General features: G+C 34.9%; 1 protein-coding gene across 2 annotated transcripts in view; it reads left to right on the top strand.

Moving 5' to 3' along the window:
• LIPI (lipase I) overlaps positions 1 to 11,984 on the top strand; it is a 57,276-nt gene extending 45,292 nt beyond the window's left edge. For both annotated transcript variants that reach the window (XM_067739222.1, XM_067739221.1), the window contains one exon: positions 11,510 to 11,984. In XM_067739222.1, coding sequence (XP_067595323.1) covers positions 11,510 to 11,640 — 131 coding nt within the window. In that variant the 3' untranslated portion in view covers positions 11,641 to 11,984. The remainder of the gene's footprint in view (positions 1 to 11,509) is intronic.
• Positions 11,985 to 17,175: the final 5,191 nt, after the last annotated feature.

The raw sequence follows: 17,175 nt of genomic DNA, 5'->3' as shown, positions 1-17,175 counted from the left end.
TAGAGTAGCAGGATACAAAATTAATGCACAGAAATCTCTTGCATTCCTATACACTAATGATGAAAAATCTGAAAGTGAAATTAAGGAAACACTCCCATTTACCACTGCAACAAAAAGAATAAAATACCTAGGAATAAACCTACCTAAGGAGACAAAAGACCTGTATGCAGAAAACTATAAGACACTGATGAAAGTAATTAAAGACGATACAAATAGATGGAGAGATATACCATGTTCTTGGATTGGAAGAATCAACATTGTGAAAATGACTATACTACCCAAAGCAATCTACAGATTCAATGCAATCCCTATCAAACTACCACTGGCATTTTTCACAGAACTAGTACAAAAAATTTCTCAATTTGTATGGAAACAGAAAAGACCCCGAATAGCCAAAGCAATCTTGAGAAAGAGAAATGGAGCTAGAGGAATCAGGCTCCCTGACTTCAGACAATACTACTCAGTTATAGTAGTCAAGACTGTATGGTACTGGCACAGAAACAGAAATATAGATCAATGGAATAGGATAGAAAGCCCAGAGATAAACCCACACACAGATGGTCACCTTATTTTTGATAAAGAAGGCAAGATTATACAATGGAGAAAAGACAGCGTCTTCAATAAGGTGTGCTGCGAAAACTGGAGAGCTACATATAAAAGAATGAAATTAGAACACTCCCTAACACCATATACAAAAACAAACTCAAAATGGATTAAAGACCTAAATGTAAGGCCAGACACTATAAAACTCCTAGAGGAAAACATAGGCAGAACACTGTATGACATAAATCACAGCAAGATCCTTTTTGACCCATCTTCTAGAGAAATGAAATCAAAACAGAAATAAACAAATGGGACCTAATGAAACTTAAAAGCTTTTGCACAGCAAAGGAAACCACAAACAAGATGAAAGACAACCCTCAGAATGGGAGAAAATATTTGCAAATGAAGCAACTGACAAAGGATTCATGTCCAAAATTTACAAGCAGCTCACGCAGCTCAATATGAAAAAAACAACCCAATCCCCAAACGCGCAGAAGACCTAAATTTCTCCAAAGACATTTCTCCAAAGAAGGTATACAGATTGCCAGCAAACACATGAAAGAATGCTCAACATCACTAATCATTAGAGAAATGCAAATCAAAACTACAATGAGATATCATCTCACACCAGTCAGAATGTCCATCATCAAAAAATCTACAAGCAATAAATGCTGGAGAGGGTGTGGAGAAAAGGGAACCCTCTTGCATTGTTGGTGGGAATGTAAATTGATACAGCCACTATGGAGAACACTATGGAGGTTCCTTAAAAAACTAAAAATAGAACTACCATACAACCCAGCAATCCCACTACTGTGCATATACCCTGAGAAAACCATAATTCAAAGAGTCATGTACCACATCATGCATTGCAGCTCCATTTACATTAGCCAGGACATGGAGGCAACCTAAGTGTCCATCGACAGATGAATGGATAAAGAAGATGTGGCACATATATATATAATGGAATACTCAGCCATAAAACGAAACGAAATTGAGTTATTTGTAGTGACGTGGATGGACCTAGAGTCTGTCATACTGAGTGAAGTAAGTTAGAAAGAGAACAAATACCGTAGGCTAACACATATATATGGAATCTAAAAGAAAAAAATAATGGTCATGAAGAACCTAGGGGCATGACGGGAATAAAGACGCAGACCTACTAGAGAATGGACTTGAGGACACAGGGAAGGGGAAGGGTAAGCTAGGATGAAGTGAGAGCGTGGCATGGACATATATACACTACCAAATGTAAAACCAATAACTAGTGGGAAGCAGCTGCATAGCATAGGGAGATCAGCTCGGTGCTTTGTGACCACCTAGAGTGGTGGGATAGGGAGGGTGGGAGGGAGGGAGATGCAAGAGGGAAGTGATATGGGGATATATGTATATGTATAGCTGATTCACTTTGTTATAAAGCAGAAATTAACAACACCATTGTAAAGCAATTATACTCCAATAAAGATGTTAAAAAAAAAAAAGATGTGGAAGGGGTGTGTGTGTGTGTGTGTGTGTGTGTGTGTGTGTTTGTGTGATGGAATATTATTCAGCCACAGGGAAGAAGACATCCAGCAGTTTGTGACAACATGGATGAATCTTGGCCACACTATGCTAAGTGATATGTCAGACAGAGAAAGAGAAATACTGTATGATATCACATGTGGAAGCTAAAAAAGCTGAAATTATAGACACAGAAACTAGAATGGTGGTTAACTAGAGCCTGGGAGGTGGAGGAAAAGAGATGTTGGTCAAAGAGTACAAGCTTCCAGTTATAAGATGAATAAGTTCTGGGGAACTAATGTACAGCCGAGTGATTATAGTTAACAGATATTGTATTATATACTTGAAAGTTGCTAATACAGTAGATCTTAAATGCTCTCACCACAAACTAAATGGTAATTATGTGATGTGATGTGATGTGATGCATGTTTTAGCTAACACTATGATGGTAATAGGTACTATGATAGGTAACTATCATACCTACCTGATTCCAAGTTCACACCCCTCAGGGGGAAAAAAAAAGTTTTAAGGTCCCCCTGCATCTTACCGATTTTGATTGGGCAAGTACATATCTTTGAACCTCACACTGTGCTTGGGGAATTATATTCTTCTCCTTGGCCAGGGAAATAAGTTCTTTCAGTGTTTTATGCTTAACTCTGAGACAAGATGGGATCAAGTTCATCCAAAGTTTATAGATTGAGAGTGGGGTAAAGAATGATGAGGGTAATATTACCCGAAAGGGATGCTTGGTGGCAAAAATAACAGACCACTACAGAGAGACTGAAAATATTTTGATAAGTCAGCAAAACATTAATTAAACATTGATTGTCTGGCTTGTAATATATCTTACTAAAGTTAAATATTGATTTAACTAAAAAATATAATTCTGACTGGCCGACACAATTAACTTGTGAATGAAAGCAATAAATGAATAGCTAAGCTAGAGCACTCAAATTCAGATCTTTCAGGGTCTGGATACTTCAAACAATTTGGGGGTAAGTTAGGTTTTTTAAACAGCTATGTTTATAGTTCTGCATGACTATAATGTAATATTTTGACTGACAAGACAATGTGAGATTAAACATTGAAGTAACTCCTCAAATAATTTACTCCAGTATCATGAGGGTTTATGTATAAATTTAGACGTTTGTCCTTTTTCAAATTAATTAAACATTTAAATCTATAATTTTGTAGCTTTGGCCTCTATGCTTTACTTACTTCATGGTAACTTCTTTTGTTAATTTAGTATTTCATTTCATTAAATAGTTTCAATATTCTTTTGAAAATATTATACATGAAGCTTAGATTTAATGAGGGTAAGTATTTGGTTAAGAACAGCCAAAGAACTGTCTTTAGAGAGTAACCTCAGAAAACCAATTTACAGTTATACTATTTGTGCTGAACTCATTAACACTTCATTTTTTGTCTTTTAAACTGCCTGGTTAAAAGGCCAAGGGTACTTTGGGAGAATGTGGGGATTGGAACGCTGGAATTGTGAAGGGCGTTTAAAGGTAACAATTTTGGCAAAACTGTTTTACATTTTTACAAAGTTTGTTCACTCATTCTGAAGCCTGTCCCCCATCTTCACTCTGCACAGCCCATTTTCTCGAGGGTCCTCAAATGGTGCTCTAGGTCTGTGTAATGTTGAGAGGTGACACAGATAAAGAATTCCAAAAAATGTCAACAGTGTGAATAGCCACTGTGTGTTTCTATATGTAATGTAAACTATGCCTCATATAAGAATAAGGTTTTAGGATGACTGGAAATGAGCTTCTTTTGTATACCATTAGAGTATTGAACAAAGAGGTTACTATACCTAAATATTTTTAGAAATTCAATATTTTATTTACCATATATAGGGACAAGATACTTTATTCATATTCTACTTCTAAAATTATTTATCTTAGATTAAAATTTTGTTGCAGTTATATAATTTTTAAAAAATATTTGATAATTAAGATAAGTGATTATCTTATTATTTTTTTTTTTTTTTTGCGGTACGTGGACCTCTCACTGTTGTGGCCTCTCCCGTTGCGGAGCACAGGCTCCGGATGCGCAGGCTCAGTGGCCATGGCTCAGGGGCCCAGCCGCTCCGCGGCATGTGGGATCTTCCCCGACCGGGGCACGAACCCGTGTCCCCTGCATCGTCAGGCGGACTCTCAACCATTGCGCCACCAGGGAAGCCCAGTAATTATCTTTTTAATTTGCCTAAAGTTATGACATAATTTTAAATGGTAATTGTATAATTGGACATTGTAAGCAAGAAATTTCAGGTTATAATCCTAAAAACTACAGCACATATATTTTCACTAACTATGCTGTAAGATACAATTATAGTTATTATATAAATACCCAATAATTGATACAAATCTTAATAAAATTTGATTAAAAGTACATTACATAAATATATAAATATAAATGCATTTTACAATCAACCTGCGTTCACAAAATAGTTGCTTTTCTTTCTATATTTGCCTTGCAATATGTTCCATATGTTTTCAGTGACATTATATATGTGAAGTATACATTCGGCTCATAGCAGATACTGTTAGACTTCTTTTTTTTTTTTTTTTTTTTTTTTGCGGTACGTGGACCTCTCACTGTTGTGCGCAGGCTCAGCGGCCATGGCTCACGGGCCCAGCCGCTCCGCGGCATGTGGGATCTTCCCGGACCGGGGCACGAACCCGTGTCCCCTGCATCGGCAGGCGGACTCTCAACCACTGCACCACCAGGGAAGCCCCCAGATGCTCAGTTAGTAGCAATCCTTTCGTTTCATTTTTATTCCCTTCTTTTGTTTGTCCCCAATTTAACTCTTATTATACCTCCTTTTATCTATAAATACACAGCTCAAGCAATAGACTGGCCCAGCCCATAATTATATGAAAAATATCGGCCTGTTTTGCTGAGGTAATTCATCAATAAAATGCTTCATTCCCAATAAGTCTGTGAAACTATGTCACATTCTCCAACCATAAAAACACTTCTACCTTTTTGTAAAAGTTCCATTCATTAATACTTTGTAAACTTCTTATCCAAACTCTCTATTCACTTCTACCACACTTCCCACTCTTATAATGTAGTGATCAGAATCCTCACCCATCAGAGTTTTGGGGGTATAGGAAGACTCTCAGCAGAGTTAAGAACTTCAGAAAAAGAAATCTGCATTGATTGCAAATTTATCTCATAAAGGGGAATTTATCTTGTGAGTTATTTGCCCTAAACTCAATTTAACCTTCTCCTTTAGGGAACTAGTAATATAAGAAGGAGGATTTTTAGTTTTTTTCCCAAGATGCATGTTTTGGATGATGCATGTGATTTAAGGAAACATTATTGTGTACAAAGGATTGATTACTTCTTCGAAAGGATATCCCAGAGAAGTTTGTTTTAATATTAGTGAACTTCTTTCAAGATGAATTATAGTGGTTAAATTTATTTAGCATCTACTACATCCCAAATGCTATTTTTACAATTTTTGCAACAACTCCATGAGTTAAGTATTTTCTTTGTTTTACTAGTAAGGGAACAGAAACTCAGAGGCTTTATAACATGTCTAAGGTTTCTCAGCTGAGAAGTGCCTTTGCAATGACTCGAAGCCAAACTTTTCTTGGCTTTTTTCATTTGTTGTTTTCTTTGCTTTTAGTTGCTGCTCTTTTTATAGGAATAACAGTTTTTCACTAATTAATATAGTCAATTATTCCCACTGTGGAACATTTGGAAAATTTAATTCATATATAATCCCACAACTAAGAGATAACACTTAATATTTTGTCATACTTACTTATAGTCACACATGCTACAGTTGAATCATGAATTTAACTATTTACATTGAATTATAAGCAGGCTTTTTGTGTAGAATCATGCAGCTTATTCACTACAATAATAGCTTCAAGGGTCACTGTTCACACAGATAATAATGTGACCACATTGGACTTGGAGCTGTGCAACATCATGTACCTGGTTATAAGCAATTTTTCTCTTTTTAACTGTAAGTTAATGACTCAATCTATTTCATCTTTTGTAGAATATTCAACTTAGATTTTCCTTTATGTTGAATACTTTTCCCCCAATTTTTGTTTTTCATAAACAGTATCCATGTATAGACAACTATCTGCACTTTAAACAAGTGCCTTTTTTATATTCATAGAAAGAACATTTTCAAATCTTTTACCTCACCACATGATGTTCACACCTTGACACAGAATGTCGGTGACCCAACAGTCATAGGTTGCTCCATTTATTTCTCTTTTTCAAGTCACTTATAAGAGGAAAAGAAAGTGTAAAGGCAGACAGGTATGTCCACTATTATATTTGATTCACTGTCTCCTCAATCTTGTTTTACACAGACAAATGTTATATACAACTCCTTCATTGGTTAAGTAAGAAATGCGGTAAAGTCATTGGGATAGGCCACAGAGAAAAAAAATAAGCATGCATGTCATTTTAATTTTTATGTAAAATCTAAACAGTGGATAGACTATGAAAATTTACTAAATTTACAAAATTTACATGCAATTACTTCTACTCAGGGGGAAAAAAACCTAAAATACATTTTGTGGGTGGTTAACAAAACTCTTAACATTCCCTGTTGGCTGTGAATGCTAACAGATGCTTGGATGAAATATGTGCTTTAAAGTTTAATTACCTAGATAATTGCAGTAACCATTTAGTTGCTTTTCCCATTTAGATCTGTCCATACAGATAATGTGCAATTAATGAGAATTAGCACTGCCAAATCATTGGGAACGTGAGTTATAAAAATATGATGCCTTATGGTCCAGACTAAACTGTATATCTACTCAATCAGTAATTAGCTATCTGTAACAAACTATGATAGAGACTACACAAACAACATAGTTCTTCTGAGCTTTTCCAGTGGACTAGGCTTTCAAACTTAGGAACTGAGAGGAATATTCAAGTGGTGGTACCTGGATGACTTCCTGAGAAAAGGTGAACTAAATCTACTTTTAAAAACTTTACTTAATAAGTAAAATGTACTCTTTTTGGTATACAGTTCTATGAGTTTTAATAAGTGCATAGAGTCATATAACCACCACCACAATTAAGATACAGAACATTTCCATCAATCATAAAAACTGCCTTGTGCTGCCCCTTTATTTTCAATTCCCCATGCCCACTCTCTGACAACCTCTGCACCTAGATTTGCCCTTTCCAGAACATTATATAAATGGAATCATATAGTATGTTGCCCTATAAGTGTGGCTTCTTTCACTTTTAGACAATTAAAATTCATCCATGTTGTTGCCTATATCAGTGGAATGTTATTGCTGAATAGTATTTTATTGTATGGATATACCACAGTTCCTTTATCCATTCACCAGTTGGAGGAAATATAATTTGTTCATAATTTTTGATATCTGTCCATGACCAAAGCCAACATAAATATTTGCCTGCAGGTTTTTATGTGAACATACGTTTTCGTTTCTCTTAGATAAACACCTAGAAGAGAGACTGTGGGGTCATATTGTGAGTGTATGTTTAACTTTATAAGAAACTGACAGACTTTTCCAAGGTGACTGTACATTTTGTATTCCCACTGGCACTTATCAGAGTTCTACTGCAAAAACTGCACCTTCAACAGTTTTTTTGTTGTTTGTTTTTTATTTTTGCTGTTCTAATACTTGTGTAGAGGTAGCTCACTGTGTTTTTAATTTGCATTTCTCAAATGACAAATGATGTTGATGACCTCTGCCATTTAATTGAGGGTATCTGCATCTTTAAATTTAATGTAATTGTAGATATATTTGGGTTTAAATCTATCATCTTGCTATTTTGTTTTCTGTTGGTCCCATCTGTTCTTTGTTCCTAATTTCTCATTGTCTGCCTTCTTTTGGTAAATTGAGGAGTCTTATGATTACATTTGATCTTCTTTGTGGGTTTATTATCTATAACTGTTTGATTATTTTAGTGGTTTCTTTGGGGTTTATATTATAATCTTTATTTTATCATAGTGTACCTTCAAGTGAATTTTACTACTTTACATATAACATGAGAGCCTTACAGTAGTATACTTCCATTTCTCTCTTGTGCTGTTATTGGCATACATTTTAATTATACATATGCTAAGATTTCTATAGTACAGTGCATCACTTTTCTTCAAAGAGTTATGTCCATTAAAGATACATAAATCATTAGGAAAAGTCTTATATATTTTTTCCATATCGTTACCATTCCTGGTGCACTTCTAACCCTTATGTAGATGCGTATTTCCATCTGGTATAATTTATCTTATAACAAAAGGAGTTCCTTTAAGATTTTTTTGTAGGATATGATAGTTGTGAATTCTTTCAACTTTTGTGTGTCTGAAAAAGTCTTTATGACGTCTTTATTTTGAAAGATAATTTCTCTGTGTATAGAATTCTAGTTTGATAGCTGTTGTTGTTGTTTTACTTTCAGTACGTTAAGAATGTTGCTGTACAGTCTTAGACCATGCATTGATCTTAATGAGAAATATATTACTATCCTTCCTTTGTTCCTATGAGGAAAATAAGCCTCTTTTCTCTGGCTGGTTTTAAGATTTTCTCCTTATCACTGATTTTAAGCAGTTTGATTCAATGTGGCTTTTTGGAATTTTTTTTCATATCTCTTGTATTTACTGTTTGACCTTATTGGATCCATGGGTTTATGGATTTCATCAGATTTTATGTAAATTTTTAACTCTTTTTGAAATATCTTTTTCTATGCCCCTACTCTCTCCTCTCCCTTTGGGGACTCTAATTTCAAATTTATTAGGCTGCTTGAAGTTGTCCCACAGTTCACTGATACTCTGTGAAGTTCTAAATTTCATTTACTCCCTACATTTCATTTTGAATAGTTTCTGTTGCTGTGTCTTCAAGTTCACTATTCTTTTCTTCTGCAACGTCTAAGTTGATATTTATCCTATCCGGGGTATTTTTCAACTCAGATATTATAGTTTTCACCTATGGAAGTTTGATTTGACTCTCTTAATATCTCTTATGTCTCTACCTAGCTATTTGAACATATGAAATACAGTTATAATAACTCTTTGAATACCTTTGTCTGCTGATTCTCACATCTATGCTAGTTCTCGGGTGGTTTCAATTGGTTGACCCTCATCTGGTTCCATTTTCCTGCTTCTTTGCATGCTTGGTAATTCTTGATGAGACCTCAGACATTGTGTATTTCATCATGTTAGGTGCTCCATATTTTTGTATTCTTATAAATATTCTTCAGGTTAATTATCAAGATGCTGTTAAGTTACTTTTAAACAGGTTGATTCTTTCAGGTCCTGCCTTCAAGGTGTTTTAGGCAGGACTGGAGTAGTGCTAAGTTTAGGGTTAATTACCTCCACTACTGAGGCAAGACCATTCTATTCTTTTTACCTGATCATCTGGCAGGTAGGAACAGACACCTTTGTTAATTATGGGAACCTTGTCCTAAGTAAGTTTTAAAAATACTAGATGCATAGGTGTGGTGATATGTTGTGTAAAAGCCCTAGGGAGCTTTTTTAAATAAAGAAGCATGTCTATTCCCTGTAATTTGGTAGAATATGTATGGATTAAAATTAAAAGCTAATTGTATTTGAATTTTAGAGAGATTTTTTAACACTTGGATTTCTTCTATTATTTTTTATTAAAGTTTATACTTTATCAATGTACTGTGCTCATTTCTGCTAATTTGTGGTAAACAAAGCATTAGAAATGCAATATTCAGTGCTCTTTTTTTAAATTAAAAAAATCCACTAAATAGTCTTCTTCCTATGATAGTTCATATATATCACATAGTTTTTTCTAAATTATAGAGTTTAAAAATTTTGATTCGGGGAGAAGGAACTATTAATAACATAGGATAAATGATCTCAAAATCAGAGTCCTGGCAGTAGAACCAGATAGGCTTTTCACAATGTAAAAACAAAGAAAATTAATTTTTCTCATATGTTTTGGTAAAATTTCACTTTGGTAGGCGTAATGAACCTGACTAAACTGTTTTGTAATGCTTGCAGAAGCTTTGTAAAATGTGGAATATTTAATAAAAATATACATTTACTATATTGAATATATTTCAATGGTAACAGGGTTATGAGCTTTTGTTTTTTTGTAGAAAATAAGAGCACACTTGCCATAATATTGTATTATGAATATGTAAATAGAACAATTACTTAATGACTGAGGTAATTTATTAATAAGTCTAATAACACCCTTGTCCTATGATGACAACTTAAAAATTAGGTGGATCAGGGATATCCATAACATTGAAGGCTCACTCACTGAATAAAGGCTGTAGCAGGCTAGATTAAAAATTGACATAAGTATATATGTATTTGTTAGGGGAAGTGGTAAAGTCATTCTTCCACTTATTTCTTAATAATGGAGAAAGGATTATATCTGATTTTTCGATTATGTTCTGAACTCCGGCAATTTAACAAAAAGCTACTTTTGCTAATATCTAAGAATCAGAATCTTATCAAATTGAGGTACTGTCATTTCATATTTACTTCTATACTATTAAAATTAAAATTCCTAGATGCATTTATTATTTCAAGTGGAAAATATTGTAGTATTCTATATCAGCTTTTAGAATTAAAGATGAATATGTTCATATTTTACTACCTTTCAAATATTAGCAGATACAGGAAATTGATTTAAAATGGAAGAATTTAACCTAACAGCACTGTTGATATTTTTAAAACATGTTCAACGGTGTCTTAATCAAGCTAGAAGGAGACAGACAGCAATATATCTCTTGAACTAGAGCAGTGCATATGTCAAATAAAGGCGAACTACCAGCACCTGTGCAGTTGAATTGCTCCCTTTTCCTTGACTAAGTTAGTATGGCTGATACAGGAAATTTCCATTTATTACACCACTTTTTCCTTTAGCTCCTTTCCTGAATTTTGACCAATCTTTGCTTATTCTAGTTGATTGCTTTTTTGAAGTTTTCAAGACATTAACAGGAAGATAAATCATGAGACAAGATGCCTGATTCACCACAGTGACGTGACTTCTCAGAAACCTTCAAATACTAAATACACAATTTCTCCAAGATATAGAATATTTTAAAATGTTATTATTTCCATTTTAGCAGGTGGCAGAGGATTGATTAAAATATTTGGCAAAATTGTCTATGCAATTCAGCCCAACTCTTCCATGGTGGCTTTCATGGTAGAAGAAGTGGCCCAGCTACTAAGAGTTGAGTTCAGTTTTCAGCTATTTCAGCATCCAAAAATATTTCCCATTCAATGTAAGTTTTCCAGTGAAGCAGCAAAGAGAGAAGATGTTGAAGCACAGAGAATTTTTTCTTTCTCACAAATGCTGTGTCTATTCATCGACAAATTAGATGGAGTAGAAATGATCCCAGAGGTTTATCTCAACTCCCTGCATTTAGAGAACTAGTTAGTCACAGGCATAGGGTATTCCAATATTTATGAGAAGAAAATAAATTTGCTGTTTTACTAATAGTTATTTTTTCTCTCTGTTTTTCTCTTTCACAGACCACCACTATGCACTTATAATTTTGTACTTAAAGAAAATGAGGAAATATTTCTCAGTCCAAATACATGCACACCAGATGAAATATAAAATGCCTTCTTCTATCAAATGTAACAACTTGTTTGTGAATTAAAGAACTTGTAAATGGAAACAACACAATTAGTATTTCTTTCAGAATGCATTGTTCAATCTGAAATTCAGATATTTCTACTTCTTGAATAAATTTTTAAGAATCAAAAATATAGAATATTTTTAAATGCATATGCTAAAGCATTCTGAATATATTTTAAAAGCTATTTATTTCTGTTTACCTTAATCAAATGTTTCTCATTGAATGTTTCCCTTAATTACTTAGTATTAATAGATAATATGTCTTTAGAAAAAGAGAGAAGCTTATTGCTTCAACACACTGTCTAAATAGTATCATTCTCCGCTCAGAATGCAGTAATAAAAGAATTTTTTAAAAATTTGTAAATTTATCATTTTGAGAAGTCACTTGGATTAATGTAAATCTTGTAAACATAAATACACCTTCTGTTTAGTGAGCTATTTGGCATTTTGTAATGCTTTGTAAATAAAGGCTTTGTTTCTGTGGAGCACGATAATCTATGGGCCTGAAATCCTTAATGTCAGATCTGGGGTCTACCATTTACTAATGGTGTGATCTTGAGTAACAAAATTTACCTCACCATGTTGCAGTTACCTAAGAATCTTTGTGAAGATTGATTCAGCACTTTGACTAGTGTCTGCCCATAGTGATAATAATAATAAAAATAATAACAGCTAACGCTTACATACATCACTGTATTCTTGGCATAATTTGATACTTTATATACATCAATTCATTTAATCCCTACAAAAGCCCTATGAGATTGGCCTTGTTATCTCCACTGATGAAGAAACAGAGGCACAGAAATGTTAACTAATTTACCCAGGATTGGGTAGTTGTGTCCTTATACGATTATGGCCCACTCTAACGGACTCATTTTAATTTAATCACCTCTTTAAAGACCCTGTCTCTAAATATATTCACATTCTGAGGTACTGGGAGTTAGGGATTTAACATATGAATTTTGGGGGTAAAAAGTTCATCTCATAATACCTTCTATCACTCATTAGCTCCACAATGATGACCTTTGTGTAATGACATTTGAAGGTGAATTGGGACCATTATTGGTGCCTACCTGGAAAACACTGACGTGTAAGACCCTTGATGTATTATATGTGTGTTCCAGGCAGAAACAAGTAGAAGGCTCTTCACATTTTGCTTAGGGATTTAAGCAGTGCTGCCTGCACCTCTACTGTCTGTCAGTCCTTCTTGAAAATAGCTCCTTCAGGTTCTGCCTCAGCCCTTCACTCTACAGGCCTCTGACTCCAAGCAATAGATACTTCTCTCTCCTCTCTGTCACTTGGGCATTTGCTCACAAACTTCCCACATTCTTAAACAAAACCACGGACGCTTATGTAATTTCACTTTTCTAATCCCCCTCAAATAGTTTGTCAGATATCCCCAGAAATTTTGAATCTCAGTTTGTGACATTTAAAATTAAATAAAATGCATTCGAGATACGTTCCTAGGGGCAGAAATCCTGCTCCAGTATTTGTGACTGCTTAGGACCTCTGGGTAGCAGAGAAACAGTACCCGACTTGTCCCACAGCACATTAAATTAGGGCCCTGTAATCATCGTAAGAAAACTTCCTTGTCATAAGTGATGGAATATTTCACAGATAAGTTGAAGATATAAACTTATGAAATGTTTATAGGTTTTCCTATTGCATTACCTTCACCAGTGTCCTAATACCCTCTACTTTTTTTAAGATGAACAATGAAAGGAAACCTTTGGAGCCTGTCTTCAGGGTGAGGGAAGTAAACTCCTCTGATCCACAAGTCTTCAAGCAATACTTTTAATCATCTTTGTTTTTTTCCAAATTTGTAGAAATCATAGATCAAGAATAGTAGTAAGAGGGAAAAAATTAACTGTTTGAACGACTGTTAATTTAACTGTTAACTGTTAACGGCTGTTAACGACTGTGTGATGAAGCACAGGTATTTTTATAGCAATTATCTAGGACAACAGAAGGAACAGATAGCCATTACGCACAAAATGCGTTACACCAGGCTGCTTTGAAGACATGCTGCTCTGGGTCAGATACAGAAAGCTACAGAGAGAGGAGTTGTTTAAGTTCTTTATCCTTCAGGATGCCTACTTGGCATGCGTCATAGTCTCGAACTCAACGTTGTCGTTCAAAGTCCTCTCAACAACATATAGTGTATTTTTAAGTTAATTTGAGGATTTATCTAATTAAATAACATGTTCCATATTTTACTGATGTGCCCTCTTTGTGTTTCCATTGAATAATAAACATTTTATTAAAAAAATAAATCCCCAACACAGCAACAAATCATACTTTGCTACACACAATAGTTGACTGAAATTTTAAGTGGACATAATCAAAGGGCAACTAGATTTTGTTTGTTTTAACAAACTACAATTTAAAAAAATTGCACCATTCAGATAAGTTGCAATACCAATCTAATTTACTGGATAATTGTTTAATTGTGTGTGTGTGCCCATTATTGACAAGGCACAATTATGTAAGCTTACAATCAGCCGTAATCATAAAAGTGTTGTCGCGAGTCATAACATTTATGGTCTATGCATTAATCCTGTTTTTTCTAATAATAATAATAGCAAGTACATAATGAGTAATTACTATATGCCAGTCTGTGTTTTAAGTCTTTCATTTGCAATATTTCATTTAGTCCTTACAAATGCCCTATCAGGTATGTTATTTTATCACCTTCAGTGACTAAGGGGAGAAATAGAAAAAAAAAAAATCCTTCAGACTATTACTTTCAATACTTGAAAGATATATTTGTTGTGTTTTGATAGTTATCTATTGGGTATTTATTAGGCATCCTGTAAATGTTTGTGAATGGGTGAACAGGAAGTCAAATGCTCTCAATAAAAAGCACAGGACAAAGGAGGAAGCCCGGCCCTGAGAAACTGTGATGTGGCCAGTGAGTGCCTGCCAACAGCCATGAAGCTTGCTGCACGGGAACATCCCAGCAAGTCATAAGACACATGTGCTGGTTTTCTGGTCTGTGCTTTCAGGATCTTAGGATGAAGATGCTGCTAAAAGTTACCAAATACCTGAATCCTTCCCCAAGATAGTATAACCTGCCTCTCCAAGTGGCATAAACAGAATTGTCAGAGGACATTAGGGGATGCCATTGGAGTTATGAAATGTAGGACTTCAGTGCACAGAGAGCATTTTCATTCATAATTTCTTTTATCCTATGAACATGTGGTACATGAAAAAAGAAGGATATATGGGAGGTTGAACAGCTGGTTATGCAGATGGTGTTGATGAGTTGAATTTGGATTTCTGTACCATGGCTTGAGTTTCTGGAATGTGAGGCTCTTGGCTGGGGGTAGGATTACATATCTCACAGGGACATGGAACAATGTGTTTGCATGTAGGCTAGCAGTCATGATTAAAGTGCTTTAAATGGAACATAATATTGCAGAAAGTGTTTGAAGATTCAAAGCAACAGATCATTCACCCAGATTCACTAGGACCCTTTGAAAACTCTTCCAGATTTCCTATTGATCCCCATCAGCACCTTCCAGCTCTTTAACTCAGGTTTACCCTTGCACCTTCCTTCACGCTTGGGCCCTTTCTTGGCCTTTTCCATGGTTAACTTGTTATCTCTCCCAAACTCACTCCTTCCTTTGCTTTTGCCTCCTCCTCTGTTCCCCAAAGATGCTATTTCATGTCTCTGTTACAGCATAGGGTATTATAACTCTTTGCTTACTTGTTCATATCCATCACTAGAATGTGATCTTCCTGAGAGTAAGGAATTTTGTGTTATATACACATTTTTGTATTTTCAGGGTCTAGGTGAATGCCTGGTTTGTTTCAGGGGCTCCATAAACATCTGTTGGATGATAAATGCAAAATTAAATATATGAAGCAGTAAGTTTCTTTTTGGCTTAGCTGGGTAGGAGTGGGCAGACACCAATGATTGCTGGCTACTTAGAAGAACAAAATGTTTCAAGTGGTTCTGGTTAGAGATCAGAGAGCCCTCACGAAGATAATTTAAGATTATTTTTGTCTTACATTCTTTTCTAAGAATGTAGTAAAACCAGATTTGATTTTAATATTAGACAATGTTAGTCAAGACAATTATAGTATTTAAGAATAATTTGCATTTAGAATTAAAAAGTTCTTTTACATATATTGTTAAAGTATTAAAATATTAACATTCTAAACACAGATGAATTATAAATTTTAGGTTTTTCCTTAGTAACTCTCTGGGAAAAGAAACAATTTGAAGGTTAAAAAAAAAGTCTACTGCAGGCATAGATCCTGAAATCATTGGAACTTTGTCAGTGGAACCTGTCCTAAGTTTTCAAAGGAGTTTTTACTCTCTAATATTTATTAGTGTTGTGTTTCTTTTTAACACTTGGTAGTAGAGATGTTTAATTAGGAAAATGTCTATGGAAAAAGCTTTTTCAAGATAAGAGTTGTCAAAATTAATGAAGAGTGAAGAACTAGAAAGTGGGTTTACTCCTAGCAGAATACTATTTAAATGGGGGATATGGGATGAGAAAGAGAGAGAGTGACAAAGAGAATCAGAATTTATTAAAAGTAATATTATTTTAATGTTTAAAGTAAATGTATTCTCAGAACCATGTGACCTGGGTCACTTCCCACAAGAAACTTTCCATCTAAATGCCAAGATACAGTTTTTGTTAAATAACGAGTTACTGAACATAGGGACTATCTTATTTCAACCTTATTTTCCCACAGCCTGTACCAAAAAACACTTGATCAATATTTATAGATTTGAATATAGGCACAGTCTTTCACATATGGTAAATGAAAATTATTTGAAAGACACCCCAGTGTTAGGGTGCTGGCAACCAACAGTGCTGGATTCACCCTTATCTCCCTTCCCATTGAACGAGTCAAGGAAATACACAGAATCTAGGTTTGAAAATCTCTGCAATCTAGGAAAACTGTTCACAATCTTCCAAACTTCAGGAGGAAACTATGATAATCAAAGTCAAATAGGACACTGAGGCAGACAGTTGAGCTGAGAATAAGGAGGAAGAGGTTGACCCACTGCTCTGTGATTCCATTTCACTTTCCAACTAGAGGTATATGGTCATTTATCTACTGGGAAGTAATTACTTTCTGAGAGCAAGAAAATTTTCACACTCTCCTCCATTATTTCACTTTCCAGTCATCAGGAGTCCCCAAGTCCAGGAAAATTATGCTGTTGGAAACAAATACAGACAGGCAATGATGGTCTGCCACCTGTGGTAAATTTTTTTTTTCAGTAATGGCCCGCAATTTGTTCAAATCTCCCTGTAACCATTCCTGTAGATAAGCCCCTCAAACCCTTCCTGTAGGCTTGAACATATGTCTTAATTTGGACACTGGTACAATAACGAAATGTGATGCAAGCTGAGTCCTGAAAAGTACCTGATACCATTGGATCCCAGAGACCTCAGTGGAAATGCCCAAGCTCGTCTCCTGGAAGGATGAGACACCAAATGGAGGAGAACTGAAACACCCCAGCCAACAAACGCCATCGAAAGGACTGACCACAGACACAGAGGCTGGCAGAGCTGGCCCAGACCTGAAGAAACACACA

This window comes from Pseudorca crassidens, chromosome 5 (assembly GCF_039906515.1).
Source record: "Pseudorca crassidens isolate mPseCra1 chromosome 5, mPseCra1.hap1, whole genome shotgun sequence".
NCBI lineage: Eukaryota > Metazoa > Chordata > Mammalia > Artiodactyla > Delphinidae > Pseudorca > Pseudorca crassidens.
The sequence above is the reverse complement of the archived record's forward strand: the minus strand, read 5'-3'. Positions and strand labels throughout refer to the sequence as shown.